The sequence below is a fragment of the Penicillium canescens genome (genome assembly GCF_028828765.1).
Source record: "Penicillium canescens strain IBT 15451 chromosome Unknown utg000005l_segment0_segment0, whole genome shotgun sequence".
Taxonomy (NCBI): Eukaryota; Fungi; Ascomycota; class Eurotiomycetes; order Eurotiales; family Aspergillaceae; genus Penicillium; species Penicillium canescens.
In genome coordinates, this window is record NW_026703967.1 from 1,696,954 (window position 1) to 1,723,919 (window position 26,966).

Sequence of the window (26,966 nt, forward strand, 5' to 3'; positions counted from 1 at the left end):
ACCATCTGGGAGAAGTCCAGATGGTCGGAGTGTTTGTGTCTTCGTATTGGTCCTGTGCAACCCTGCCTCCCTAATCCTATTCTAAGGTGGCTGGACTAGTGACTTCGCCATTCTCATGGGAACCGCCCCGGTTGCCTAGTCTCTTGTCTTCCCTTTCTATCCACCTGCGTCATAATAGGCAAGGGCCATATCCTGATCCGAGTCGGACGTTTTTAGACATGTTTTGCCCCATCCCCACTCAAGTAGAGAGACTTAACATTAACGTTAACTTACGAATTATTGTAGTACATGTCTACTGGTATATTGCGGTGAGAACCAAATCAATAAACACGGCCCCTGCCCAAAAGGTACCAGATCGACCTTGCCCCAGCCGGCCCAATCACCAGAAGCAAGTATCCGATGCATCACATCGGTTCCCAAGACCCGAACGTCGATTTCAACTAGTAGCATGTACAACAAAGGAAGAGAAAATATGATATATCTAGATGTGACGCCCGTTTTGCCCGTTTCGCCCCCTTCGACCTTGCAGCTTGGCTCCGGTACCGATTAATGTACCCCAGGTTTGGCAATGCAGCTGGCCATCACTCGGACCCGAACGGCTTATTAGGGTTTGCTTTTGTTCATGAATCATCTCTCAGGTTTCTATGACTCTGGTTCGGGCTCTCTGGTTCAAGCTCTAGATCTAGTCCCCCTTCTGTTCTAGTTTTGGTCCAGTCCCGCTCTCATTTCATGTGTCTCGTCTACACCGCTAGAGGTGATCCCAGATCTGTCATACGAAAGCACATCACACAGCACCACCTACAGTAAGTACTTTACTTCCACGGTCACAATCGTGGAACAATCACCCTCCATTGGATCGAGTCAGTTCGACTCAGCTACAGCTGCCGACCGCCACAGATCATCCTTGTTCTCCCTTTTCCCCTTTCTCTCTTTCCGTTTTGCCTCTTCAGCGCCCAAGTCTGCCTTAGATGGACTGCAGGTGGCGGGACCCACAATATAAACACACCTCGACATCATGATTACTCCTGTACTTCCTGTATAATCCCTGTATAATGTAGGCAAAGTCGGAGATTAAATGCTAGGATCGCGGCTGGCTTTTGCCACGGTTTGTCTACTATTTACTGGACTGCATTCTTACCCGGGTGGCGAGGACAAGGGGCTTCTGGAATTTATCCCCACTTGCTTCCATTCGACAATGATCATGTTGGGGCTTATGATATTCTCTACACTAATGTACGCACTACTACAGAGTAAATGAAGTATACATCCATGTACCAAATATATGTACAATAAAACCCTCATTGCTTTTTTTTTTCCCCACCACATACATGTACAGTAAGCGAAACCATCCAACCAAAACCCACAACATAAGACCAAACTAGTCCCAAACTATAGAGTGTGCATGTATAGTCCGGCCAAGCTAGCCACCCAACGCAAAAGCAAAAGCAAAAGCAGGGAAAAGGGAAAGGGTAAAAAAACCCAAACTCCCCAATCGGCACCCAACCACCGCCCCAACGCCCTCCCATTCGCTCGCCATTACCTCGTTCCAAGCCGACCGGGCCAATAGCCAAGAATAACCACCCAGTAAGCAACAACCAATAAGCAGACCTGCAGATATTATTGTGAGGTACAGTAGAAAAGAGGCGGGTGGCCTAAGGCGTTTGAAACCAATAACCAATACGAACGACTAAGAATGTTCCATTGTGTATCCGCGATATCCGCTAGAATGCCATACTAAGACTGAGATACATCTGCCCCTAACTCCTAACATAAACCCTACATAGCTAACTTAAACTTACAAAGTTAACTTACGTAGTTAGTATGCACCTTCCTCCCACACCCAAAAATGAGAAAGACCACACATCTCAGAACCATGGAACCGAGGTAGCGAGAGAGTTCGGGATGAAAGAAATCTAGAACACTAGCTAGAGCCACAGTGGATGGTAGCTTATGTTCCGAGAAGATTGAAGGTTTTGTGTTCTTTGTTCTTTACCGGCAGTCTGGGTCGGGCTGAAGAGTTGATGGACCATTTCTTTTTGTTCTTTCTGGTAGGAGCTGTCGGCTTTCTTCGTCTATTGTGAGAGATTGCCACCGAGAGTTTGGGTCGGTTCGATAGTATAGTGTAGGTTGAAGCTAGAGACTACAATGTTAAGAGGCTAGAAGCAGAGGGGGCTTGCTTATTTCTCGGGTTCTGGGGCTGATGTGGGTTTTGGGAACCGAGTTGGTATGGCATGATATGATGTAGTGGGTTTGACTTGTTCGTTTGTTCTTTGTCTCGTACGTTCTACGGAGGTTGTGAGGCTACACAGCGCTTCGTACGTAGGGTCTGAGGGGTTGGACTGGATGGATCTTAAGCCACCCCCTCGGTAAGGTGAGATAGGACAAGGTCCATCTAAACACAGCGCGACAGGGGCTGGGGTTGTTGGCCCGCGGGAGAATGTTTGGTTTGGATCTGGACTTGGATTGGTTTCAGAGGTTGGAGATGCTAAGTTACATACTGTTTGTAGTTATGCATATTGACAGGGGTAAACCAACCCTCGATCATCCTTCTGTAACGCCGATATCTTGATTACATTATGCTTATGCCGGCCGGACAGGGTCCGTCCAGGAGGCTGGGGCATCCTGGTCAGCAGGCAGTCGCTGCCATGCTGAAACTGTGGTCCCTTCCGTCATGCCACTTCGTTACACCTTGCGCATCAGGAACGGGTGCTTCAATGCATCCGCGGGCGTGATTCGTTTCTCGGGGTTCAGACTCAAGCAGCGGTCGAGGAAGTCTATGAACAGGGTCAGATCTTTAGCGTCCATGTCGGACATTCCGCGCGTTCCCTGGCTCATCAGCCGGGTCTTCAGGTCACGCGTAGGTTTCTTGAAGTCCACGATCTTCGTAACCAGGCGCCCGGTGATCTTGTCTTCCTCCACGCTGTGGAAATTGAGCATATCATCAAAATGCTGGGGCGTCAGAGACCCGCGGCGTAGAAGCTTCGGCGGGTATTTGCCCCGGCATTCCATGATCGAGCGAAGCATCTGGTTGTTGTTTCGGCCGGTAAACAAAATCTTGCCCGTGTACAGTTCAAAGAGGGTACAACCGATAGACCACACATCAATGGCAAAATCGTAAGGGATGCCCAGGATGATTTCCGGGGCACGGTAGAACCGACTGACGAGGTAAGGAGTGATCTCATTTTCAGAGGCTGGAGACGCCGATCCCAGGTCGCAAACCTTCAGAATGTTGCGTTGCTCATTCACAAGAAGGTTATCCGGTTTGAGGTCTGCATGCAGGATGTTACACTTGCGGAGGAGACTCAGTCCGAGGAAAATCTGTTGAGCGTAGGCCCGGATCGCGCGCAGGTTTAGACCGACGTCTCGACCAAACTTCTTCAGGATCTCACGTAGATCCATGCTAAGGTTCTCAAACACCATGCACAAGTGGCCCTTGTGCTCAAAGTGTCGCTCGAATTTGATAATATGCTTCTTGTGTTCCGGATCCGCCGCCGTGAGCTGCTCCAGAATTTCGATCTCCTTCATACCGGCCTTGCGCATCGTCTCGTTCTGACGAATGATCTTGACGGCGACCAGACTCCCCGTCTTAGTGTCGGTTGCACGTACGACGGCTGAGAACATTCCTTTGCCTAGGTTTTGCGTGACATGATATCTTCCGTTGATCAGCTCCCCAAGACGGACGTTGTAGTAGCCCTCGGAGTCGTCCCAGTTATCCATCATACTGATATCAAGCTCCTTGCCTTGAGGAACAGCTGACATTGCTGAGGCATGTGCCGGGGGCCCGTCTTCGGCGAACATATCATCGTCGTCTCCAAACATGTCGTATGCATCATCTTTCGCATCAGGGATGAGAACATCCTGTTTAGCTGTTTTAGTTTCATCATAGGCCGCAGAAGAAACGTCGTCCTTGTTGATCTGCACGTTGCTATGTTTCTCTCTCTCTTCCTTCATGTCAAGAGTTGGGTCATAATCAGCAGCGGAGGGTTCATTCTCATCGGCAGCATTAACAGGGACCTTCGAATTGGCCAAATCAACGTCCTTTCCAAGGTTGAAATTGGGGAGATCCACCGGCCGTTCCTGGGGAGTTCCTAGGGGAGAATCTATACCCGCATGTTAGATTTTGATACAGAAGTAACATGGTCCGGGATAAGCATACCTGACGCCTCCTTTGCACTAGTCGGCTCACTGCCAGGCGTAGATGTATCAGTCTCACCCTCACCGATGTTTTCCACTGCTTTCAGATGGAGAGGAGTCGCCTGGCTTCGGTACTTGGCCCGGATAGCCTCACGACGTTTGCGGCGAGCTTCAAGCTCAGCGGCTTCGTCGGCTGGCTCGGATTGACGCGACTCCACGGGTTCGGGGTTACGGTGGTGCTCTCTATAGAGATTGTTAGTTATGTCATCAACATAGATAATTGGCCAACATACTCATCAGCCACGGAGGCTTGCAATTTAGACGCCTGCTCCTGATTCTCACGTGTTTCAGCACCAAGCTTAGAATCGCGGGCGACAGCAGCCTTCCCTCGTTCGCTCAATACCTGTTCGGTGGGCCTGTGTCTTCCGGAGTCCGCTGAAGGCACAACACCATCTACCTTCTGATCAAGCTCGTCGCCTGAATACTTCTTGGGCTTTCTCGTTTCACGGTATGGGGATCGGCTGCGGGTGCGCGGCCGCTTGTCTTCGCGTCGATCGTGGTCATCACTGTATCGCAATCCCCCACCATAACTGTCATCGCGGTCATAGTCATAGTAGGACTTCGGCCGCCGGCCGAGAGGAGATCGATCTCTGTTCCTGTCGTCGTATCTAGACCCGTAATTTCGCGAAGGCTCGGGCCGGGAGTGTCGGCTCTCGTATCGGCTCTCGTACTCGTAATCATCGTCACGTCGACGCTTGGAACTTCTGTTATCCCGGTATGGAGAGCGAGATCGGGGTCTTGGGGACCTCCTGCGGCGTGGCGAACTTGGGCCATCTAGTGACGGGGACAAGGGCGCAGAGGGTGGACTATCTCTGGTGGGACGGTCAACGCTGGTGCCTTTAGAAGGAGGTTTTGACGCAGTTGCCTTCATCTCTGGTCCTGGTTCGATGATCTCACCCTCAGAAGGGGTCGATGAGGACCTCGATCTGTGATGCGACATAGTTGCGACGGGCCGAGGAACTAAACAACACGCACAGGTGATCTTCTTTCTTCTCGCTTCAAGTTCAATCGGAATCGGCCTTTGGAGGAGGCTTCAAGCAAGTAAGCAACGCTCAGTTAGCGTAAGCTCCAGTGAAAAACGATTTTCTGAAAGCAAAGGGAGTTGTGAAAGTCCAACCGGCTGTAAGAGGCCTGCCTTCACACCAAAGCCTTGTATCAGATTATCCTCCCAAGCGCATAGCTTGTTAAAACAAGCTTGAGAGATGATTGCAAATGCAGGTGTCGATGATGGAGATGGGTTGAGATGAGCCATCGCGGTTTGAGGTTGGAGATAGGGCAGATTCTGCGCCAGGCCCGAAGAAGTAGGCGGTCAACCCCAGTCCCCTCTATGTGATAAGCGCCCCTCGACACTCTTTTTTTCGCCGTTGAACGTCGCCTCCAAAACACACCGTTTCTCTTTAGATCTTTTTCTTTCCGTTTCCACGGTTTTACCTCAGACAAAATGGGTGGTCAAGGCAGAGAAGGTACGCACACAACGTTGGATTTCTTCGACGGACTTCACTCACTGACATTTTTTGCGACTTGCAGGTGGCAAGGTTAAGCCTTTGAAGGCTGCCAAGAAGGAAAAGAAGGAACTTGATGAGGACGACCTTGCTCACCAGGCCAAGCTCAAGGCTGGTATGTCTCCCTTTCACTCCACAACGTCCGATTCCGTGTACTGATCCTCTTTGTAGATGCCAAGGCCAAGAAGGACATGATGGAGGCCGCGAAGGGCAAGAAGGGTCCCCTCAACACCGGCCAGCAGGGCATCAAGAAGTCCGGCAAGAAATAAGCAGATCGAACAACGACGGCGAACCCCCCGCAACGAACCTGATGCCAGGCTTCCCTCGACTCTTTCACGACTTCCACGAGCCATGTTCATTGAGAGCGGAGGATGGGTGGTTTCAAATGATAGCGCCAGCATTATGACAACACTCATCGGTTCTCTATGTGTCCTTGTATAGCCTTAGCCACCAACACATACCATATTTCACGTTTGATCGCAAATCTACATATTTACAATTGTTGCAGCCAAAATTTCGTAGAAAGAAACGTGTGAGAAGTAGAATTACTTGAAACGAACGAATGAACGAAAAAGCTCAACAGCTTAGACAATCCGAATCGAAAGGGGTATCATCCTGCCTTGCAAGAGTTGTGCAGTAGGGAAATTGAACGCTAAAAACAACGCACGCCCCAATAATCGGAACAAAAGAACATGCAACCCTCCCAGAGAACAAAGCGCAGAAAAGAGAAAGGAAAAGATTAGAGAAAATAGCCGGAAGGATCAGTGCATAAATCTCCGCAAAAGCATTAACAAAGATAGACAGCCACTAACTAGTGACACGCTTGACCCAGAGACTATTACCATCACCATTATTCTCCTTCTCATCGAATCGGCGCCACGCACGAGCAATCTTCATTCCAAGATCATGCTCTTCCTTCTTAATCTCATCGATCTCACTCCCAATACTCTGAAGACTCTTCTTGACCTCAGCTTTGGAGGCTAGGTCATAAGCAATAGAGGTAGGCTGAATAACCTTGCTCAACTCATCAACAACAGTCTGCAAGGTAAATCTGCGCTGGGCAAGCTCATTCCGCTTAGCTTCCAGAGCCTCAATCCGGCCCTGCGCATCTTTGGGTTCCTCGGGCGCGGGAGGAGGTGTCTGATTCTCCGCAGGCATCTGCGCTACCTGGGATGGGGTAGGCTTGCGAACTGGCTTCTTGGCAATTGCAACCGGTGACTTCTTAGAAATCGGTATGCCGTTGGGAACCGGGCGACGTCGGGACATGATAGAAGAAGCAGACAATAGGTCATCTGTGGACCGAGTGTCAAGCTGGAAGCTTACGCGCGGGCTTGCATTCTGACTACCGGAGTCAGTGGTCGTGTCAGTGGTCCCGCTGAAGCGGGAAGCCGGTTCATTGCTTGGCAGCATCATGCTGGCGATCCTGTCGTCGTCGTCGAATTTGAAAGTTGGCGGGTCCGGTCGTGGGTGACTGGGGGCGTGGTCTGTTGCTGGTCTTGTGGGCACGTAAGCCGGGTCACCTGCACTGATGGTCGTGACTGTTGACGGGACGAAACCCAAGTTTCCGATCTGGGGACTCGGCTCTGTGGCCCGGTTGGAATGTGCTTCCTTTGACAACACTTCCTTTGACAACGCACGTGACGACGATCTGGTTCTGAGTTCTGGAGAGGGTTCCTCGCTCTTTGAGAAACTGCTCATCCGAGTTCGCGTCTCGTTGAGCCTTTTGATGGGGCGGAGCTGCTCGCGACCCCAAGTGAGTAGGTTGGATGTATGTGATCCAGATGGTTTATGGGATGAGGTGGCGGGTGTTTTGCCTGCTATAGTTGAGTGTGGCCCAGGCGCGAAATTTGGGAAATCCGCTGGCCGCTCAGGAGTGAAGCGAGTGAGTTTGTGCTGGACAGGCTGCAGTGTAGACTGCGAGGCAGTGTATGTTTTACCGGCCATGGAAATTGGAGATGGTGCAGAAGACACCCGATATTCCTTTTGCGCAGGAGGAAAAGGTTGCCCTTCCTCCATTGGCGATACGCAAAAGCTACTCTGGCTACCATGCCATTCATGACCGGGATCCGGCGATCCCATAGAAGAGACGTCTGAATATCTTTTTTTCATGTCATGTGATGGGACTTGTTTGTTGACAGCGCCCGAGTCACTATCATGAATTAGACCTTACTATCAAAACTTGTAAAACAATAGACTGACCTTGGCAAAGGAGGTAGACCCTTGTGTTTATCCCGCGACCCCGGAGGAGATGGAGACGGGCTTGATGTGGGGTTCCGTCGAGACTTGAATGGCCCTTTGGACCACATTTTGATCTGCGTGATACACGGCTGATCTATACGATTAGAGTCGCAAAAGAAAGCAGAGATCACGCGCAGCACGTTCAAAGGGATGAGATGAAAGAGAAAGGACAAAAAAAAAGGGAGAACTCTCGAGGAAAGGGGGTTGAGACCGTTATTTTTAGGCAGCGGACCACGGTCAAGCCCGGAAGTGTGCGGAAATATAGAGCCAGGCTCTCGAGATGTATAGATCGAAGACAAGAAGTTATTCAGAGAGAAGATCTAGAATACAGGAAAAGACAAGGAAACAACATGGCATCACCGATTCAAGCTAAGTGGTCAGGCAACAAATTAAAATGGGGGTGGTCCAGTGGAGATGAAACGGCTCAGGGCCTGCTGGCGTTTTAAATTAGCAATTTGGAGGCCTGATCTCCAATCATTCACATGCAATATGATATAATAATAGATCAAGAAGGCACTGACATACTAAAGTTGAATATCAAAGTAGACGTCGGCAAATGACAATCACGTGCACTGTATAGCGCGGGGAGCTCATCATCCCGAGATTCCCGGACTTCTCCATTCCAACCTCAAAACATGGCAGGTATGCGATGTGCCACCTTCCACATGGCCCAACCCCGCTAACAAGCAAGCAGACAACTCTGTACCACAGCCTGAAGTGTTTGTGTCCCCGCTCCAAAGTCCACCCACATAGCTGTACCATCTCCCAAGCTCGGAATCTCGACAACTAACAACACTACCCAACAGGATGTCGATCGCATCACCAATTAATCTAATCCTCCTCTCCCTCTTCGTCCTGTTAGTTTACTGGCACTTCCGGCCCAAGGCACCAGTCGCCCTCCCGCGAGGCCCACCTCCAGTCGTCTTCAAGACCTACACCCCCAAAACGCTGATCAAATACAATGGCTTGAATGATCAGCCCGTCTACCTTGCTGTGCGGGGTCGTGTCTTTGATGTTTCTCCTGGAAGGAACTTCTACGGACCGGTATGTGGGATTCTTGTGAAACGCCATCCTAGGAATACAAAACTCGGGCTAGGTCTAGATTTGGAGCTGGGCAGACGCTGACGATGCATGGTTTTAACAGGGCGGTCCTTACGAGAACTTTGCTGGCCGCGACGCATCCCGCGGTTTGGCTCACCAGAGCTTCGATGAGGAGATGTTGACTAAGGATTTGTCGGCGCCGTTGGATAAGCTGGAGGATTTGGATGAGGATCAGCTGGAGAACTTGCAGTCGTGGGAGGAGCGCTTCTTGGAGAAGTACCTCGTTGTTGGAAAGTTGGTTGCTGAGGGTGATCCTGAGGCTCCTTCGTCGTGACGGCATAATTGAAGTAAACATACATCTCCTGTGTTTGTTTGGGGGTAGAATGACGCAGGTTCTTGATGGACTGGGGAAACCTTGTGTTGTGATTCTCGTTGACTTGCACTAAAAGCTACGCAATTCTTTTTTTTTCTTTTTCGGGATTATCTTATACCATCTTTGTAGAAACATGCGATTACTGTTTAGATCAAAGAAGGCATATTTAGAGCTTCCAAAGTGGACATTTGTTTTTGACAATCAACAAAAATCATTGCCTGAATCAACAACCAACAACCAGCGAAAAGCAACCCAAAGCTCAAATGTCATAATCATCGTAACCTAAGAGATATCACAGAAGCTAAACCGAATTGGCATCCAACCTTGTAGAATAGAAAGATAAATAACAGGTGGATTCGAGAAAAAGCTTTTTACAGCTCCGCACGCAGCTTCTGGGCCTTCTCGGAGACCTTCTCCTGCGTCTTATCGGCAGCTTCTTGGCCCTGGGCGCGGCCGCTTGAAGCGCCGATCTTCAGCTGCTCCAAGGCCCACTGTAAGGTATCCACGACCTTGGCGTAGATGGTGTCACGCGGGTTGGTGGTGCCGTACTTGAAGTACTGCGCGTTGCGGCGGGCTGCGGCTCGGAGCTCATTGATGCTCGAGCCCTGGTAGACGGGGATGCCGTACGAGTCAAGGTATCTCTTGAGCTCGGAGTGCGACCACCGGTCAAAGGTGGCATCCTTGGCTGATCCAGTGGCTTGAGCGAGAGAGGCAGTTGCAGAGGCGTACTGCTCGCCACCAGCCTTGGAGGCCTTGGCGTAGGTGTCCTGGGCACTCTTGACCAGCTCTTCGCGTGAGGCATCGGCCTTCTTAGCAGCCTTGCTGTTCATGGCAGACAGGTATTTCCTAGAAACGTCAGCGAGTGAGAACATTGACGACATGAACATTGACTTACAGCAGGTGCTCCTTATCCCAAGTGTCAAAGTTGTACTGGTTCCATCCACCGGCAGCCTTGTGGGCGTTGGCGCGGACGGCGGCAATGAGCTCATCGCGCTTGCCATTCTGAGGAACGGGGACGCTCCGGGCATCAAGGAATGCCTTGAGGCGGGAGTCAGACCAGCCCTTCAGTGCAGCGTTGAACTCGTCCTCGGCCTTCATCTTGACGTCATCGGTAGCGCGTGCATATTGGTTTCCAGCTTTGGTGGTAGCAGCGCCGAACGCATCCTCGGCAGCGGTAGAAGCGCTCGAGGCAGCACTAGAGACCTGGCCGACGAGATACGCACGGTTCTTGCGGGCGAGAGCGATGAGTTCATTGCGCTTGGAACCCTGAGGGACCCTGACATTGTGCTCGTCAAGGAACTCCTTCAGCTTCGAATCGGACCAGGCATTGAAAAGTTCGTCACTCAAGGACTGCGTGGCAGATTCGGCGGAAGCAGAGACAGATGCAGCGATCCTCTGTGCCTGCAAGCTGGCAATGCGAGAGTTGCGGCGCACCGAGGCGATGAGCTTGTCACGGGTTGATGGCTGAGGAGCGGGCCATCCACGCTCGTCGAGCCATGCCTTGAGATCTGAATCGGACCACGACTCATACAGCCAGTCTCCGGGGTAAGAGGCGGTCTCACCGACCTTCTTGGCGATCGCTTCATAGTTCTCACGCGCAGTCTTGATCAAGACGTCGCGCTTGCGGGGCTGGGGAGCTGGAATGCCGTGACGATCAAGGAATGCCTTCAACTGAGTGTCAGACCAACTATTTGGGTTAGTTTCATTTGCTGGCAGGGTTTAAGGTAAACAACTTACGTGTCGAAGATCCATTCCCTCGCATGGTGAGCTTGGTCGCTGATTTGATCGGCCACTGATCCCAGAGGCTTCTGCACTCTGGTGTCCCAGTTGGTCTTGACCAGGTTCTCTAGGTCCCGGCGGTCGGCAGGACTAGGGTGAGGGATATCTGTGGAATGTTAATCGATGTAGCTGCTAGGCCAGAGAAGTATATCATACCATGGTCGGACAACCATCGCTCGAGCTCAGTTTCGTGCCATTTATTGTAAACTGCTGCCGTTAGCTCGCGAACTATCTCAGTCTTGATGACAACGCACCAGCCTTGCTCCACCAGCTGGAAGCTCCCACTGCTTCAGTGGACGCGAGTAAAAACAGAAGGCCAGTGGCCAAATTCAGCTTCATCTTGACCTTGATTTTAGGTTCAGTAGAAGGGTATGTTGCAAGAGCTTGAACAATTAGTTGATCAACTTAGCAAGAGAAACATGAGTGAAGGAGAAAGAAAAAGATGCTTAAAAAAGAGCAAAGCAAGAAAGGACCAGGGATGATTGCGCAGTGACGTAGTTGGGGAATTTGCCTTGGCTGGATGCATGATTCATCAATTTCGTATTCCGTCATGGCAGTTATGCAATGGATCTTGTTATGGCAATGGCAAATAAACAGTAACTGGGCCTGCATTTAGATACTTGACACTGTAGAGTGGACTATAGAGTGAAGTTGAAATTGAAGCTAACATCAGGCGCCGAGGCACGAATACCCAACAGGGTCCCTTGTGCGGGGATGGACTTCTCCCCTGATTCCCCTACACAGTTGTATTGAGTGAACGCTTTGTGATTTAGATGTGATCTTTAGGTTGGTCCTCTCTCACTAGTTTCAGCTCTAGCTCTAGCTCTAGCTCCAACTCCCTGCGATCTGCGAGCTACCCCGTTCTCTGAGCTCAGCTCCATAGCTCTCCGACATGGACCCATCAACACCATACTGCCGTGAGCTGGCCTCGCCCAACGCCTTCCAAACCGTGCTATCAGTGTATGCTCTCATATACCCAACGCTGACATCCAGTAACTAACAAGGAAGCTCAGCTTGATCGTCTTCGGCATTCTCCTTTCATACCTTCCCCAACATATCCGCATCATTGCCCGCCGAAGCTCCTTCGGGATATCGCCCTATTTCGTGCTACTAGGGGTAACATCCGGTACCTCAGCCTTTGCCAACATCCTAGTATTTCCATCCACAGCTCAAGATGTCGCCTGCTGCCAGGAGATCAGCGGCGTGGCATGTTTCGCGGGGCTGCTCGGCGTCTTCCAAGTGGGCACGCAGTGGCTCTGTTTCTTCTCCATGTGAGTCCATGCCCGACCGGGTCGTGCAATGGTATGTGCCATAAGAAGTGAAATCCTAATGTATCCCATCTAGTCTGCTTCTATTCGTGATCTACTTCCCACGAGCAACATCCCCAACAGACCCGGTAAGCGCTGTATCCTCCACACCCAACGGTCCGACCTACCGCACCGCGCTGGTCGTAACAGGGCTATGCCTGTTCCATGCGCTCGCAACGATAGTAATCTCTGTCGCCTTCAACATCCGCCAACCAGCCGCTATGCCGGCCTGGGCGAACTTCCTCGGTGTCTTGTCTGCCGTCCTCGCATCCATTCAGTACTTCCCGCAGATCTATACCACGTTCCGGCTGCGCTGTGTGGGGAGCTTGAGTATCCCGATGATGTGCATCCAGACGCCTGGCAGTCTTGTCTGGGCGAGTAGCTTGGCTGCGCGCAAAGGATGGGCCGGTTGGAGTATATGGGGTGTGTTGGTTGTCACAGCTTGCTTGCAGGGTACTTTGCTGGTGATGGCGATCTACTTTGAATACTTTGGGCCCAACCATAAAGGGGTAGCGGGGCACCATGTTGATGAGAATGGGGCTTCGAATGGGGCTGTCCCTGCTGATGAGCGAGCCCAACATGAGCCTTTGGAGGGGCCATCTGAGGAAACGCCATTGCTTCAGAGCCATTGATTTGCGGCCCATAGATGTGGCGTGGTGAAACCACGCTATTTGGTAGCTTTATATAGAGCGAAATCTTATGTGTTTCTATATTGGTCCAAATACTGTAGACTTCATTCGTATCGAAGATTGAGGGGTGTAGATCCTTTGCGTCACAGTTGGTTCTGGTTCCCCCCCATCAAGGGGTATCCTTTTCGCAAAAAAATCCTTCCTCCTCTCATTCTGTCATGGCCGTTATCTGTGAGCCTCTATGACTTAGGCGTTGTAGACCAGCTGGTACATCTCGTTGCTCACGAAGAAGCTACCGCCGGCATCGCGAAGCAGGTTGAAGACATGGATGAAGTTCATCCGAGCGTTGTCGTCGGCCTGTTATTGAAAAGTATTGTTAGCCAGGAAACCAGAATAACGACATATTCATGTGACGTACGAGAAGGTGACCATGCACCGTGATAAGGACGCCGGTGCGATTCGCGGACTCTTGCGACGTGAAGGTGACAATCTCGCGCTTCAACGCGGGCATTGACTATATCCCATCTTGTATCAGCATGCAAAGTTCCTTGTCAAATAGTCCTATATAGCAGGGATTTGGGAGTTCACGCACGGCAATCCGCTCTATGATCTCCGAAGCCTTAACGGGCGCGCCTTCAAGGGTGAGTTTAGATTCAGGACGCTGTGTGGAAAGATCGAATTAGCGCCCAGTGTCTTGTTTGAAGTCTCGAGTAGAGTTGGCTTACATAGAGAGGAGCGAGGTTTTGGCGGTCTCCTTCAAAGGTCTCATAGTAGAACTTCAGGAATTCCTCTGTAGGACCGGTAAGTCAGACTAGGCTCCTATGTATAGATTGTACGGTTGCCGACTAAGGCATAGTCCACAGCTCAATGGGGAGAAGATCGGGAACTGGGCGCGTTGCTGGATCAATAAGAGAGAGTGGGGGACGTACGAGCGATTGGGGCTGATTGGTCTAGATAGGATGAATATGTTAGCCGATTTTTGTTCCTTGTCAAGATTTATTCGATCATCAGCAATCCCTAAGGCTGCGCAGAAATCGTTCACGTATTGCCGTCTAGGGAGGGGAGGAGCAGAGCACTGCGAGAGGGGTAGGAACGGGAGAATGCTCAGGGTATTCTCAAAGAAGACGTACCGTCGTCCATTTTGAATGAGTTGTATGAGAAAACCGAGAGGAGATAAAGTGCTTCAGCCGTAGAGAGGTGAGAGGTGAGGAAGAAGGTATTTGTTGATGAGGGGTTGTGGGGCATGAAATGTGTTTCTGCCACCCTTCCGCCTTGTGCCATATACATTCTGCAACCTTTGAACCTTGGTCTTCCAAGTTGTATGAGACATGGATGTCTAAATATCTTATTTGACTAAGTTATTTGTTTATGAATAAACGCATTGTCTACTAACGCAACTGTGCACCTGTAGAGTCTACGCGAGTTCCCTGGGTCGGCTTCGCATACCCAAAAGGGTTGCGTTGTTTATCCCTCGTTTGGCAGGCACAATTATCTCTTTCCCTTCTACTAGGTACCTCATAGGTATACTCACAATCAAAGTTGTTAGGCACTCAATCATTACTAGTGTTTGGGCAGCAAGTTGGGACTTTGAGGGCAGTGCTCACTGTATCCCAATCTTTGACTCATACAATTGCAATAGCCCAATGCCGGGTACATTCTCGTTGAAATCATAGTCCCTATAAAGATGAAACACAGATTTCTGAAGGATAGAAGCCAATTCGATGCCCGATAATTTGAGGACATCATCCCAGTAGGTGTCCTAGAATATAGGAGAGCAGGGTGAAAGAAGATTTTGAGATTATCCTACGCAGTCCCAAAAGCAGGTGGTTATATCTAACGGTCTTTTAATAATTACAGCAGTAGCCCAAATTTTTCCTCCCATAAAGACTTGTGCATTTATCATTGAAAGCGGATCAAAGACCCGTCGAAAGAATTATCTGGGTTCGCTCGATATCACCGCGCTCATAATATGACGCTCATTGTCAAAAGGCGAGTCCTCACCCTGTCTTTTCGGGTGCTTCTACTTCCTTGCTGCCCAATTGGCCTCGAAATACCCCCAAGCCTCCTTTGGATCTGGGTCAACCTTGCCTGTCTCAAGGTAGTTGCGTGACGTTGGTATTTGGTCGAGAATCCGGACGAGTGGGAGCGAGCAATGTTGTAGTCAAGCAACCATTCTCCATTACGGCGAAAAGGCCAGTGTTGCTAAATTCATCTCGTTCAACCCCATTGCAACAGCAACATAGCTATGAATGGAGTTCATGAGACCAGTGTTAGGATCTTCTATCTCTATAGCTGGATCTGACTTCAGTGACTAAGCCCACAGTCCTAGGAGTCCTTCGAGCTCCATACTATTTTTGAGTACCCAGGACTTCCCAAAATTCAGATCCTTTTGACGAGTGAATTAATTATAGATAGAACCTGTGATCCTTCGAAGATATCATAGTGTTCTTGAGCTGTTCGGAAGTTGTGCAGTCAATGGCCATATCTCTTACATACAATGCCGCCGTTACCACATCACCTAGAAATCAGCGTAACCTATCATTTCTAGCCGGGATAGCGGTTTCTGCAGTTTGTAAGCGATAGGCTAGGGATCAATAGAGACTAACACACGGCTGCCAAGCCGGAAGCCCTAAGGAGAACAGAATGAGCATCAAACCGAGGGCAGGCCGGAAGACTGCAGGAGGCCTGAGACATCAGGCAGGTTGCATGTCCTGAAAGTAAGAAAGTGTTTCGTGGCATAGATCAAATTTTGATAAAAATTCCAAGTTCGGCACGATAGTTTAAATTTGGACGACAACTATATGTAGGTTAAATTAAACCTTGATATTAGCGTGAACGTTATACTTAATAACTACCGCCTTGATCTATGCAATTACTCAGGCTACATATTCTTAGTAACTCCCGGGCTCAAGTCAATGGTCGATGTCCTTGTTTTGCAGTTCCCAGATTGTTGGATGCGAGAACGAGAATAACAATGTGGACGTTATGCCCTGTACCTTCCTGAGGGCCCAGGCCTTCATCTATTCCTGCGAGAAGAGTAGAGTTTGCTCCCGTAGGGTCTGATTCGTGCTCCACAGTATAGATGACTGTTCAGTACCTAGGTCTTTGGATCTTCTTTCTTGTGCTGTCCTCGCCAAATAAAAATAAGCCCAATTAGTCAAGCCCTACAACGAACCCTGGAAGACTAAAGCCTAGGCTGTCAAATCTGGGACTAAGCTACGACTAGCTTTTTACGGAGAAAAGCTCAACAGGCATCCAGAATGAACATGTGGAGCACGACGGGCATCCTTATTAAGTAACGTAGTTTTGCTGTTGCGAGCCGAGAGCTATCAGTAGCATTAAGAATTACAATATAGCGAGTAATAACAGATAGCCAGTTACATAGTTATAGTTGCTACTAGAATCAGAGGTCGAAGAGTCGTGCAAAGAACAGATCCAAAGGTTTTGTATGGAGTACTTTTACTACCTTTGGGGATAAGAGACATCAGTGCTTCGTGTTAGCTTCGAGTCCGGTAGTAGTTTCCTTAGTAGACTAATTAAAGCCCCCATGGATCTCAATAGAAAGCTAGATGTTTCTAGGAATTTGGGGGGAAAAACAATGAGTCTGACTTTGATCATGCCGTCTCAGTATTTTGTCTAAAAACAAGATTCTTGGAAATGATATCAACGAAAAAAGCATGTTCCACACAAATTGACGCATCAATGACGCCGAATCCTACGGTCGCATTCTAACTATATACGACTCTATATAATGAAAGCTAAAGCTCCCTGCATGCATTTTCGTATTTATTATTTGCACGATTTAATCGAGTTTCACGACCAATAATCCCCAAAATGTCGCAGATGGGAGAAACTGACACTTTCCAACCGCCAAAGGCGGCTCAGAGTCAGGAAAAGCCCGGGTTAGGCCATATTTCACTTTTTCAAGTCATTTGCGCTAACTATTTGTTACTAGACTGGAAAAGAAAATGGCACCCCCTAGTGAAGTCACCAGACTCGAAGGAAGCCAAGGATTTGTTGAATATACCGGCGCAGATAAACTCAAGGACAAAAAGGTTCTCATAACTGGTGGAGAGTATGTTTACGACCTTTTTGGCTTTTCCTATATACGCTAACATCAAAAAGCTCCGGCATTGGTCGATCAGTCTCGGTTTTGATGGCCAGAGAAGGCGCAGATATTAGTATTGTTTATCTACCGCAAGAGCAACACGACGCGGAAGAAACAAAGGCAATGGTCGAAGCCGAAAATAGAACCTGTTTGCTTATTCCTGGAGACTTGAGAAAGTATGACTTCTGTCGTCATGCGGTTGAAGAACACATCAAGAGGTAAGTCTCGTCAATTATTAGAACTATTGTCAGCAGAGATTAATTTCGAGCCCAATAGACACGGTGCTCTGAATGTGCTCGTCAACAATGCCTCGAAACAGTATTCGTGCAAGGATCTAGCAGAAATCGATCTCGAGAAGGTCGAAGATGTGTTCCAATCGAATATTCTCCAGATGATCGCAATCACAAAATACGCCCTTCCACACATGTCTAGAGGCGACTCGTAAGTCAATACCTTTCTTGCCAGATTTTGATTACTTCTTGATACTAATGATTCTTCAGGATCATCAACAATACCTCGGTGGTTGCTTTCCGCGGTACGGCCGGCATGGTGGATTATGCTGCCACGAAAGGAGCAATTGTTGGGTTCACAAGGTCTCTCGCACAACAGCTCATTCCAAAGGGTATCCGAGTCAACGCCGTAGCGTAAGTACTCTTTACATTCTTCATCGTTTGACGTACTAATCTTGAACAGTCCCGGCGTGATTTATACCCCAATTCAGGTCGACACTCGAGATCCCGAGGGTATGAAGAATCTGGGCGAAAGCAAAGCTCTCGGCCGTCCGGGTCAAGCCAGTGAAGTTGCTACCAGCTTTGTGTTTTTGGCCAGCAGAGATGCCTCTTTCTACTGTATGTGTCACTGTCACCACGAAAATACCCGAGAATCATGCAACTAACCGCGATATAACGCAATAGATGGACAGATACTGCATTGCTATCCACTAGGAGATTAGCTTCTATCCTGGTTTGCGATATAAATAATCCTACAGGAATGCGACGCTATTTCCAAGTTCCTGAATGTACACTTGTCTCTATGTCGGTAATATCTTTCGTGTCAGAAACAGGAAGATACTTCAATCTATCTATGTACAAATACGCCTCTAGTACATCACTGCTTTACGTGCATGTCCTCACCCGTCGTTTGACAATCCTACAGCGCTGTCTGTGAAATGTCGAATACTATACACCCTTCGTCTCTGGGCGATTCATTTGCTTTTCAAAGACTGAAAGTAGTCGTCAGACCTCTTGAACCGGTCCTTTACCCGTTCATTGAGCCCCACAAATCTGAGATCCGCATCCCGACCTGCCCATTCCCTCAGAATACATCTGATATCAGCAAAAGATTGCATGGCGGTAGTATCAACGTGTGCAACTCGAGTTATATCCACAATAACAGCGCGTAGTCTGGGCAAGGTGCTTTCCTCTTAGGTTCATTGTTTCCAGTTTGGGATAATGCTTGAAGGAGAGAAAAGAGATAGAAGATTTCTTCCGATTACCTTGAACCTGAGGCGGAACTTACATCTTATCAATAGTGGATACTAATGGCGTCAACCGGGATGTTGACATGTCGCATGGGGATTGCGTCTTATTAAAACAGGGCCAGCCGTACCACGTGCACACTTTAATGCTTTAATAAGTCTACTTCTCTCTTCATTTCTTCCATTCTTTCGTATAGCAAATTTCTAACATGAAGAGTCTTACTGCCGATGAGAGATTCCAGTTGGCGGGAGTCTACTCTGCTCCAAAAGGCCTCTACGAGTACACCAAGAGTCTGCCCTTCACTGGTCGAGTGAAGAGTGATGTGACATCGCTTGTGGCCGGTGAGTGGACGGAAATCGCGCTGGACTATGAAGTTGGCGCTTCGGGTTTAGCAGATGGCGCTTGGATTAAAGGCACTTTCAAGTTTTACTCGGTTAGTCGATACTATCGTATAGGCAAGATGCCCAATAAGAAACGCCTGGGCTAAAAAGCGATTAGGACTGGGCATTGTTCCAGACATCAGATCCCACAAAAGACAACTATGTCAGTGCTGAGTATATTCCCAACAGCCTTTTCCCGGAACAGACCGCCGCGACAGTCCAGTCATTGGGCATCCGATTCGACCAAAAGGGCCACGAGCGACCTTTTCAAAAGGCTCTCATCGTGGATATCCAAGACGGCTATATGAATCCCGGTGATCGGATTATCATTCGCCTGGGCGACCGTCGCTATGGTGGCAGAGGAACGCGGGTCCAGACATTTATAGAAAAAGACTTCCGCTGGAGATTTTACATCGATCCCGTCGGGACTTCGTGAGTATTTCAGCAATTGCTGGTGCTGCATAAGGCTGACTTTATTCCCTTAGTCGCTTTGCTCCGATTCAGCCTGATATCTCTTGGAACATCCTGGCCGGTCCTATCTATCGCATTCAAACAGTTTCTCCTAGAGTGCTACAGCCATCTGTTCTATTTGCGATTCACTCCCACGCCGAGGATATCTGGGGAAATGTGACCAGTGATCTCGAGGATCTTTCCTTTGAGCTGAAAATTTCAGACAAGGACTCGAAGGTCGTGATTTCAAGGGTTATTTCTGTCCTAAATCATGGCTGGACCAATGCTATATTTTCCGACCTAAGCATAAAAGATGATGGAGATTATACGATTGACGTATCCGTGAAAGCTAAGGATCAAACAATCATTGCATCTCAAGTCTCCCAAATCACAGTATCCTCCGATCTTTCAGTCCCCAAGGCCTTGTTTGCTGACCTACATGTGCACTCTGACGACACGGTGGGAACAGAGTCATCCATCTACAACTTTTCCTATGGCCGAGAGATTTCCGCGCTGGATGTTCTTGGATACACTGCCAATGACTTCCAAATTACAAAGGAACGTTGGGTTGCTACGACTGAATTGATAAAATCACTCAACAAGCCCGGCGAGTTTGTTCTCTTTCCCGGCACCGAGTGGTGCGGGAACTCCGCGGCAGGAGGAGACCACAACGTTGTCTTCCTGGCCGATCCAACGACACATCCGCCCGAATTCCCCTTCGATCGTCATGGGAATGTTGCCCGCTCATTTGAATGGTCCGAGCATGGCCCTAAGGATCTCGTCCCTGGAGCTTGGCCATTAGATGAGGTATACTGCACGTACGCCAATGATGCAGACACACATTTGCTTATCCCCCATGTCGGTGGACGTCGCTGCAATCTTGCATGGCATCATCCTAAGCTAGAGCGCCTAGTTGAAATTGGCAGTGCATGGGGCCAGTTTGAGTGGCTTCTGCGTGATGCTGTGCGCAGAGGTTGGAAACTTGGAGTCTCCGCCAATTCCGATGAGCATCGCGGTCGATGTGGTGGTGGTGTCCCCGGAACAGCAGTTTTCGGCACCCGAGGTGGTCTAACTGGGATTGTGGCCCCAAGGCTAGAGCGCCAAGACGTAGCTGATGCTTTACGAGCCCGCCATACTTTCGCAACTACTGGCCAGCGATTGGTGGGACTGGTGCAGACAGCCGATCGATCTGCTATACAGGGTGATGAGATTCAACTCCGAAGTCAGGAGACGCTAGAACTAGATTACCAGTTCTTCGGCGAGAAAGGATTCTCTTCTATCGAGGCTTTTGATGCATCAGGCTTGATTTGGCGTAGACACTTTTGGTCTGAGTCTGAAGCGCCTGCTACAATCTTACGAGTTACCTGGGGTGGAGCCAGATTGTATGACCGGTATCGTGAAGCCGTTTGGAATGGAACCATCACACTCTCAGAGGAAGGCGCCGTGCAGAATGTGGTGCCATTCGGGGGCCTTGAGGACAACACAGAAGATTATTCTCGGCTAAGTGGGAATCATACCGTTGAATTCTCAAGCAAAACAAGTGGTGATGTCGATGGCGTCAACATTGCTCTTCAAGACAACAGCCGTCCGCGAAAAATATTTATTGCAGGCTCACTTGGTGGATATGTCAAGGTTGGAGACGCCTTGGCCGGAAACCCCCACAAAGCCCAGCCGAATTTCCAGCTCGAGACGTCCTGGGAGGAGGCCAGCCGTCAAGATGGCACAATGGTAGAAATTCTCGGTGGCGCAGAGCTGTTTGTTCGCGTTGAAGCAATCCCAAGAGTGGACCTACCACAGCGGACACAGGGAAGAGCATCATTCAGTAGTCAAGACACCGGATCACGCTCGATATATTTCGTTGGCCGGGAGTGGAGTGGCGGAAAAGTTGTCACCAGCCCTATTTTTGTAGACTATGTTTGAGACCCGGGGCCCTTTGCCTAGGTGATAGTTCGCCTTTATTCTTTCGTGTCCGGCTCACGATGTACAAAGCCTCGACCCTCTTCCTGTGAATGAGAAGACCCCCCTGATAATTGAGAGTCGCTAGCACCTGGAATGCATGCCAGATAAGAAAGAGCATGGTTTTAAATAGAGACCGGGTCCGAGGATTAATCGGAGAGCGCTTCTCGTATAGGGTTCATGGAATTAACCCCTTTTATGTAAATTGCAGTGTACCTAAGTATGCAGTGAGCCAGGCTGACTCGCTGCACGACTGAAATAATATTTGCAATACTTTATCAGGCATGTCAAGTGAGCGAGAGAAGCTAACTGGAAAACACCTCTGTACCGCTGAATAACAAAGTATCGATCTTTGACGGGATTTAGTAACCGCCAACTTGCCCTTCCTCCTTCATCGGCTTAAACTCGATTTGAATGGGATCCATGCCAATACCCCGTCTCTTCGCATCTTCAATAATAGCAATAGTAGCAGTAGCTCCAATTCTCGTCACGCCGAGACTCATAACATGGAGCAAATCGTCAAGAGTTCTCACACCACCGGCAGCCTTGATCTGAACCTCTGGACCAGAATGCTGTCGCATCAGCTTGAGATGCGGGATAGTGGCACCCTTGTAGTTGTAAGATCCATCAGCCTGCTTGACAAATCCATAACCAGTCGAGGTCTTGACAAATGCTACCCTCGCTTTGGTGCAGATGGTACACAGCCGTACAATATGTTCAGGTTGAAGGTAATCATTTTCAAAGATGACTTTGAGGATAGCCCCATGCTTTACGACTGCTGTGTTGATCTGTTCGATTTCGCGAGTCACGTATTCCCAGTCTTCACCAAGAACCTTGCCAATATTGACGACCATGTCGATTTCTTGCCCGCCAGCTTGGGCTGCCGCCGTAGCCTCTAACACTTTGATTTCTGTGGTGCTGTTTCCGTGAGGGAACCCGATTACTGGGCATATCTTGACGTCTGTGCCATCGAGTTCTTGCTTGGCCAGTGGAATTAGGTAGGGTTTCACACATGCTGTCGCGACGTTGTAGTTCTTGGCAATTTTGAGACCGGCGAGGATGTCTGCATCGGTCATTGTTGGATGGAGAAGGGAGTGGTCGATCATTTTCGCTAGCTGAGGAAGGTTGACTGTGATAGTGTTTGGTTTGGACATGGTGATGGCAGTGAGGGTTATTCGTGATGAATGATAATTTGAGGGTAGGTAGAACGCCGCGCAAGTCAGCGATCTGGTCTCCGGGGGCAATCCTCTGTTTATATAGAAGGTTTATGCCTATGAATAATTGTCAAGACACTTCGACATGTTCAATGATGTCGCAAGGAGTGCGGGGAAGGGCACAGAGATGCCGGAGCTGTACTCTCCACAGTCTAAGCTCGTATAAATTCAATTACTATTGGAAAATCATCAAAGAACTCAAAAATCTTTGCTTTTGGGTCTAGAAGAAGAGTATGTCACGAACAACAATACAAATAGCCCCAGGGTAACCTGTCGACTTCCAGTACGGTGCATTCAATCCGTACAGAATCAGGTCCAAAGGTCCAAGAGGCCGCTAGAGGTGAGCACTAAGCAAAGGGCTCAAATGTCAGACGCTTCCGTTGCATATGCACCTACTGTATACAATCTAAAGAGGAATTTATGTTGATTCATAGCACTTTATTATCCTTTTGCATAACGTACAATTACAATCGCGCCCAAGGTCACTCTGAATCTGAAGCAAACATGTCTTCAGCTTTGGGTCGTGGCTTTCGTTGCCTTCCCTCTGGTTCCCGCTGCCCGGTTGGCTGTTTAGGCTGTTCAGAAGGCTGGGATGTTTGTTGTGGTTGCTGAGGTGGCTGGTCTTGGATGTCGTCAGTGTCGCGTGGAAGCTCCTTGTTCATTAGGTCGCTATCAAGCTCCTCCAGATCACTGTCTTCCATTGGTACACCATCGATGTCACTCATTGATTCGTCCTCTGCGGGACCAACAGTAGGCTGGCTCTCTTCTGGTGCAGGACGTGTAGGATCGAATTTGCCAGCTGATTCGTCGTCGTCGACTGTCTTCCACCGGCTCTTGCTCTTGGCAAAGGCAGCGGCGGCTCGCTCCGCCTCGGCCTTTTCTTTATCTTTTTGTAGTTCATTCTCAGTAAGCGGTGGCTTTTCAAATACCTGAACGAAGTGCTCTTGGCTTGATTGGGCAAACACGCACCACCCTTCCCACAGATGGAGAAGAGTACCCACACTGCGCTTCCACTTCTCTGCTTTGAGGCGACCCCAGTTAAGATCCTTGTCAAGCCTACCTAGGTGCTCAAAGACTTTGTGTGTTCGGAGAGCAGATTCGAATAACTGTCGGTATCGCCATGCATGGCGCACGCCACTGGTGGCTGATGATGAGAGAATATCAGAGATTATGTAGAGTCCAACTAGCTTTGAGGCGGATACATCCAACGTCTCTTTCGCTGTGGTAGGGTTCTCCTTGTCCGCACTCTCGGATCTTGCAGTGCTCTTTTCGGATTCACGGTCGGGGTTGGCCCCTGTGTAGGCTAGGGGGTGGAGAACGTTCAGAACAATCATATCGACAACCTCATCCGCTCCCGCTCCCGCATGTTCGATGGCAAATGCTGTGACTCGGGCAACATCACCTCGTCGTAGCCTTGCATGACCAGTGGGAAGTCGTGCGAGAAGGTGTGTGAGCTTAGCCTTTCGCATGGGATTCATGTAGCCGACGCCATCGCTGTGCGCATTTGTTACATCGGGAGGTGCTCCGCTCAGATTGCGTCTCTCATCTTCGCCATCCGAATGTTCTTCGTCGGAAGAGTTGTAGTCCTCGTCTGAGACAAATTCATCCAGACGGGTGGTGTATTCAAATTTCAGATCGCCCTTCGGGGGTGCCCAATCTGGTCCGCCCTCAAAAACAGTTGTCGGTTTATGTGTTTGGGCCTTTCGGGCTCGAGGGTTCGTGACTACCTGCCATAATTTCCAGCGGTAGTATACACCACCAACCGACCTTGCATCCCACAGCCACGCCCATTTCTCTTCTCGTTGGACCTCAGGTCGACTCATCAAAAGCGCCTCAAACTCTGGGCCGAGGTTCAGTAGATTTTCGAGGGTCTTATGTATGAGTCTCAGCTGTTTGATATCTGACGGTGCCTTCACTTCCACCTGGGTGGAAGGTCCGTTTCTCCCAGCAGGTGATCCATACGAACTAGGAGGTGCGAACCCCCCGCGATGTGACCCTGGTGGTGGAGCTCGACTCAAGCTTCCCACTAAAGTTGGTTGAATATTTTTCGCACCGAAGGGAAAAGAAGCAGTTGAGGAAATGCCAACAGGCATAGTCACATTTGAACCAATTGCGGCAGAGGAAAGATGTCGGGAGAGTGTTAGGTAGTACCCCCAGCCAAGGTACTTATTTTGAAGGGTGCTCACGGTGGTGTCGATATCCGAGGCGGCTGCATCGCTTGTAAGAGTGACAATCGCAGCGGAAGATCTTCGTTCGGTTGGAAATTGACCGGGTGGGCGTAGGATCTTCACATTGTCCACAGTGAGAATAGAGGGGATCAATGCCTTGATGACTGACGGAGATGTTCCAGGAGGAAGTGATGCAAGGTGTAATGTAGGCTTCGAAGCTGCCCTCTCCGCCTCTTCAGCCGCTCTGTCGGCTTCAGAAGTACCAAATGCCGAAGCCGGTCCAGATGGGCCACTATGCGCGTTCTCGGGTTTGGGTTGGTCTCGGTGGGAGGGAGCAAAGCCCTCGTGGGTACGTTTGCGAGAAAGTGAGGGAGGCGGGGGTCCTAATGTCCCTGGACCACTATTTCGTGATGCAGATGCTGTGAAATGTCGTTTTGAAGGTCCGCCCAGCCCACCACCCCTACTTCCGAATGTGTTTAGTCGTCCATCGGACGACTTTGGTCCAGTCGGGGCATCATCCTCGAAAGATTTGACAAAGTCTTCGTAGACTGCAGCCGTTTCGGCTTTTTCACGGGCACGCTTGGCTTCCGCCTCAGCCTTTTGGCGCTCGAAAAGTGATTTCTTGGGCAGTGCGGAGAGTTTGGCTGAGACGTCGGGGAAGCTCTTCCCCTTCGGTTCGTCGGACATGTTGCAGGGAAGCTGCAACTGCAGCTACGGCAGCAAGATCCAAGCTGCAGGTAAATAATAAAGATAATTTGGAGGGGGGTTTGTTGCCAAAGCTGATCACCAAACACTTCCTGAGACCCGACGCGGGCGGTCGGGCCGCCGGTGAGGGGGCTTCCTTGTTATCGCCGGCATTATTCTACCGATGACGAAGCTATCTAACCAGCTCTGGAGAACGTCTGCCTTCTTGCTTTCTACTATCATGGCTTCAGCACAGATCCAAACTCTCTTGAGATTCTTGTCGCAAGATGCCAAGGTTCCTTTGGCTACGGCAATGGGCAGAACATTAGAGCTGCAGAAAGCTAATCTGATAACGTAGGGTCCCCCGCTTATAACATATCTCGAGTCTAACATTGTCTCAGGATAGAACAAATCTCGAAAGCAAACCTGGAAATATTGGAAGGCATCTTCAATGATAAGAAGATTGCGAAACAAGTTCTCAATGCCGCTAAACGGATATCCAAGAAGCGAGGAGCTTCGGATGATACCAAATCATCACCCCAGAAACGCAACAAAAGCTCCAGACTATTTAAAAAGACTCTACTCCATATGAGATTGAATCTTCACTCAGTTTGCCCAGCACTTCTGTCAACGAAGATGAACTGAGCGGTACTGTGGTCGTTACAAACCGAGCACCTCTTGTACTTGCCTTCGCGGTGTGCGTTTTGAAGTACACAATGCCAGAACAGCCACTTTCCAGTAGACTCAGTCTGGCCCAGGCCGTAGTTTCAGCCAACAGTCGCACCAAAGCTGCGAGTCTGGGACTTGAAGAAGGCAACTCTGCTGAGCAAGAAGGCTGGGGAGAGGGTCACCCCATTGTCAAAGTTCTTGGTAGAGACATACGGGTGTTAAAACGATGGGACTATGATCCAAACGAAGGGAAGCCACCAATTGAGACCAAGACAGAAGATCAAAGTGAGAATACGCAGGACAAACAAAACCAAATGCCTCCACTATGGGGTGTGGATTTGGAAGCGCTCAGAGGCAAAGATTCCAATCACAACACTGGTGGGCATCAAACCACCGATAACACACTGTCCATATTCAGGCCCGAATCTGCACGCTCGTATCTTTATCGAGCATTTTTAAAGCCAGCCGAAGAAGGGAAAACAGCCCCAAAGAAGAAGTCGGTTGCAACTATTGAAGACGAGAAAGAAGAATGCCTTGGCCGTATTTTGTCTGCCATTGATATGGTCTGCCAATCATGGGTTCCGAAGTTGGATCAAGCGGAGCTGGACAGACGTACAATAGAGCCTTGTCGCAATCGATTTTGAAACTGCGTTCAGTCACGTGATGCGGGTTTCCCGAGTGATATCACACGTTGTTCGTACTAATGTCTGCAGTATTTCTCGGCACTGACTTGATTCTAATTGAAGTTTCGATAATCAATTTGAAACAGCCGCGTCCTCTGGTTTGGCATGATTTG

The 26,966-nt window shown here is 49.4% G+C and overlaps 13 protein-coding genes across 13 annotated transcripts; 7 read left to right on the forward strand and 6 right to left on the reverse strand.

The window, feature by feature from the left end:
- Positions 1–1,756: 1,756 nt before the first annotated feature.
- Positions 1,757–5,432, reverse strand: N7446_008229 (putative serine/threonine protein kinase (Prp4)). The gene is made up of 4 exons (XM_058516974.1): positions 5,312–5,432; positions 4,428–5,225; positions 4,157–4,377; positions 1,757–4,100 (listed from the first exon to the last, which is right to left on the reverse strand). Exons 2-4 carry the CDS (start codon positions 5,132–5,134, stop codon positions 2,683–2,685), a joined length of 2,346 nt encoding a protein of 781 aa, XP_058370620.1. The 5' UTR covers positions 5,135–5,225; positions 5,312–5,432; the 3' UTR covers positions 1,757–2,682.
- A 203-nt stretch (positions 5,433–5,635) lies between these two features.
- N7446_008230 (translation machinery-associated protein 7) lies at positions 5,636–5,965 on the forward strand (the record flags this gene model as incomplete). The annotated part of the gene is made up of 3 exons (XM_058516975.1): positions 5,636–5,657; positions 5,722–5,811; positions 5,868–5,965. 3 exons carry the CDS (start codon positions 5,636–5,638, stop codon positions 5,963–5,965), a joined length of 210 nt encoding a protein of 69 aa, XP_058370621.1.
- A 538-nt stretch (positions 5,966–6,503) lies between these two features.
- On the reverse strand, positions 6,504–8,002 carry N7446_008231 (uncharacterized protein; the record flags this gene model as incomplete). Its single annotated transcript, XM_058516976.1, has 2 exons — positions 6,504–7,845; positions 7,896–8,002. The coding sequence occupies 2 exons, from the start codon at positions 8,000–8,002 to the stop codon at positions 6,504–6,506; spliced, it is 1,449 nt and encodes a 482-aa protein (XP_058370622.1).
- Positions 8,003–8,569: 567 nt separating this feature from the next.
- On the forward strand, positions 8,570–9,309 carry N7446_008232 (cytochrome b5-like heme/steroid binding domain-containing protein; the record flags this gene model as incomplete). The annotated part of the gene is made up of 4 exons (XM_058516977.1): positions 8,570–8,576; positions 8,629–8,653; positions 8,741–8,978; positions 9,079–9,309. 4 exons carry the CDS (start codon positions 8,570–8,572, stop codon positions 9,307–9,309), a joined length of 501 nt encoding a protein of 166 aa, XP_058370623.1.
- Positions 9,310–9,719: 410 nt separating this feature from the next.
- Positions 9,720–11,466, reverse strand: ish1 (double-strand break repair enhancer MSC1; the record flags this gene model as incomplete). The annotated part of the gene is made up of 5 exons (XM_058516978.1): positions 9,720–10,194; positions 10,244–11,035; positions 11,086–11,233; positions 11,284–11,334; positions 11,382–11,466. 5 exons carry the CDS (start codon positions 11,464–11,466, stop codon positions 9,720–9,722), a joined length of 1,551 nt encoding a protein of 516 aa, XP_058370624.1.
- A 553-nt stretch (positions 11,467–12,019) lies between these two features.
- On the forward strand, positions 12,020–13,066 carry N7446_008234 (PQ-loop repeat-containing protein; the record flags this gene model as incomplete). Its single annotated transcript, XM_058516979.1, has 3 exons — positions 12,020–12,087; positions 12,141–12,398; positions 12,472–13,066. 3 exons carry the CDS (start codon positions 12,020–12,022, stop codon positions 13,064–13,066), a joined length of 921 nt encoding a protein of 306 aa, XP_058370625.1.
- Positions 13,067–13,309: 243 nt separating this feature from the next.
- N7446_008235 (nuclear transport factor 2 family protein) lies at positions 13,310–14,203 on the reverse strand (the record flags this gene model as incomplete). The annotated part of the gene is made up of 6 exons (XM_058516980.1): positions 13,310–13,420; positions 13,482–13,577; positions 13,656–13,724; positions 13,789–13,853; positions 13,993–14,013; positions 14,194–14,203. The coding sequence occupies 6 exons, from the start codon at positions 14,201–14,203 to the stop codon at positions 13,310–13,312; spliced, it is 372 nt and encodes a 123-aa protein (XP_058370626.1).
- Positions 14,204–16,862: 2,659 nt separating this feature from the next.
- On the forward strand, positions 16,863–18,280 carry N7446_008236 (uncharacterized protein). Its single transcript, XM_058516981.1, has 7 exons — positions 16,863–16,965; positions 17,019–17,138; positions 17,189–17,389; positions 17,448–17,612; positions 17,672–17,815; positions 17,865–18,019; positions 18,086–18,280. The coding sequence occupies exons 1-7, from the start codon at positions 16,898–16,900 to the stop codon at positions 18,121–18,123; spliced, it is 891 nt and encodes a 296-aa protein (XP_058370627.1). The 5' UTR covers positions 16,863–16,897; the 3' UTR covers positions 18,124–18,280.
- Positions 18,281–18,857: 577 nt separating this feature from the next.
- N7446_008237 (uncharacterized protein) lies at positions 18,858–21,399 on the forward strand (the record flags this gene model as incomplete). The annotated part of the gene is made up of 3 exons (XM_058516982.1): positions 18,858–19,082; positions 19,148–19,461; positions 19,515–21,399. The coding sequence occupies 3 exons, from the start codon at positions 18,858–18,860 to the stop codon at positions 21,397–21,399; spliced, it is 2,424 nt and encodes an 807-aa protein (XP_058370628.1).
- Positions 21,400–21,797: 398 nt separating this feature from the next.
- N7446_008238 (2-deoxyribose-5-phosphate aldolase) lies at positions 21,798–22,589 on the reverse strand (the record flags this gene model as incomplete). The annotated part of the gene is made up of 1 exon (XM_058516983.1): positions 21,798–22,589. The coding sequence occupies one exon, from the start codon at positions 22,587–22,589 to the stop codon at positions 21,798–21,800; it is 792 nt and encodes a 263-aa protein (XP_058370629.1).
- A 542-nt stretch (positions 22,590–23,131) lies between these two features.
- Positions 23,132–25,504, reverse strand: N7446_008239 (uncharacterized protein; the record flags this gene model as incomplete). Its single annotated transcript, XM_058516984.1, has 1 exon — positions 23,132–25,504. One exon carries the CDS (start codon positions 25,502–25,504, stop codon positions 23,132–23,134), a length of 2,373 nt encoding a protein of 790 aa, XP_058370630.1.
- Positions 25,505–25,742: 238 nt separating this feature from the next.
- Positions 25,743–26,146, forward strand: N7446_008240 (uncharacterized protein; the record flags this gene model as incomplete). The annotated part of the gene is made up of 2 exons (XM_058516985.1): positions 25,743–25,855; positions 25,903–26,146. 2 exons carry the CDS (start codon positions 25,743–25,745, stop codon positions 26,144–26,146), a joined length of 357 nt encoding a protein of 118 aa, XP_058370631.1.
- Positions 26,147–26,217: 71 nt separating this feature from the next.
- Positions 26,218–26,814, forward strand: N7446_008241 (uncharacterized protein; the record flags this gene model as incomplete). Its single annotated transcript, XM_058516986.1, has 1 exon — positions 26,218–26,814. The coding sequence occupies one exon, from the start codon at positions 26,218–26,220 to the stop codon at positions 26,812–26,814; it is 597 nt and encodes a 198-aa protein (XP_058370632.1).
- Positions 26,815–26,966: the final 152 nt, after the last annotated feature.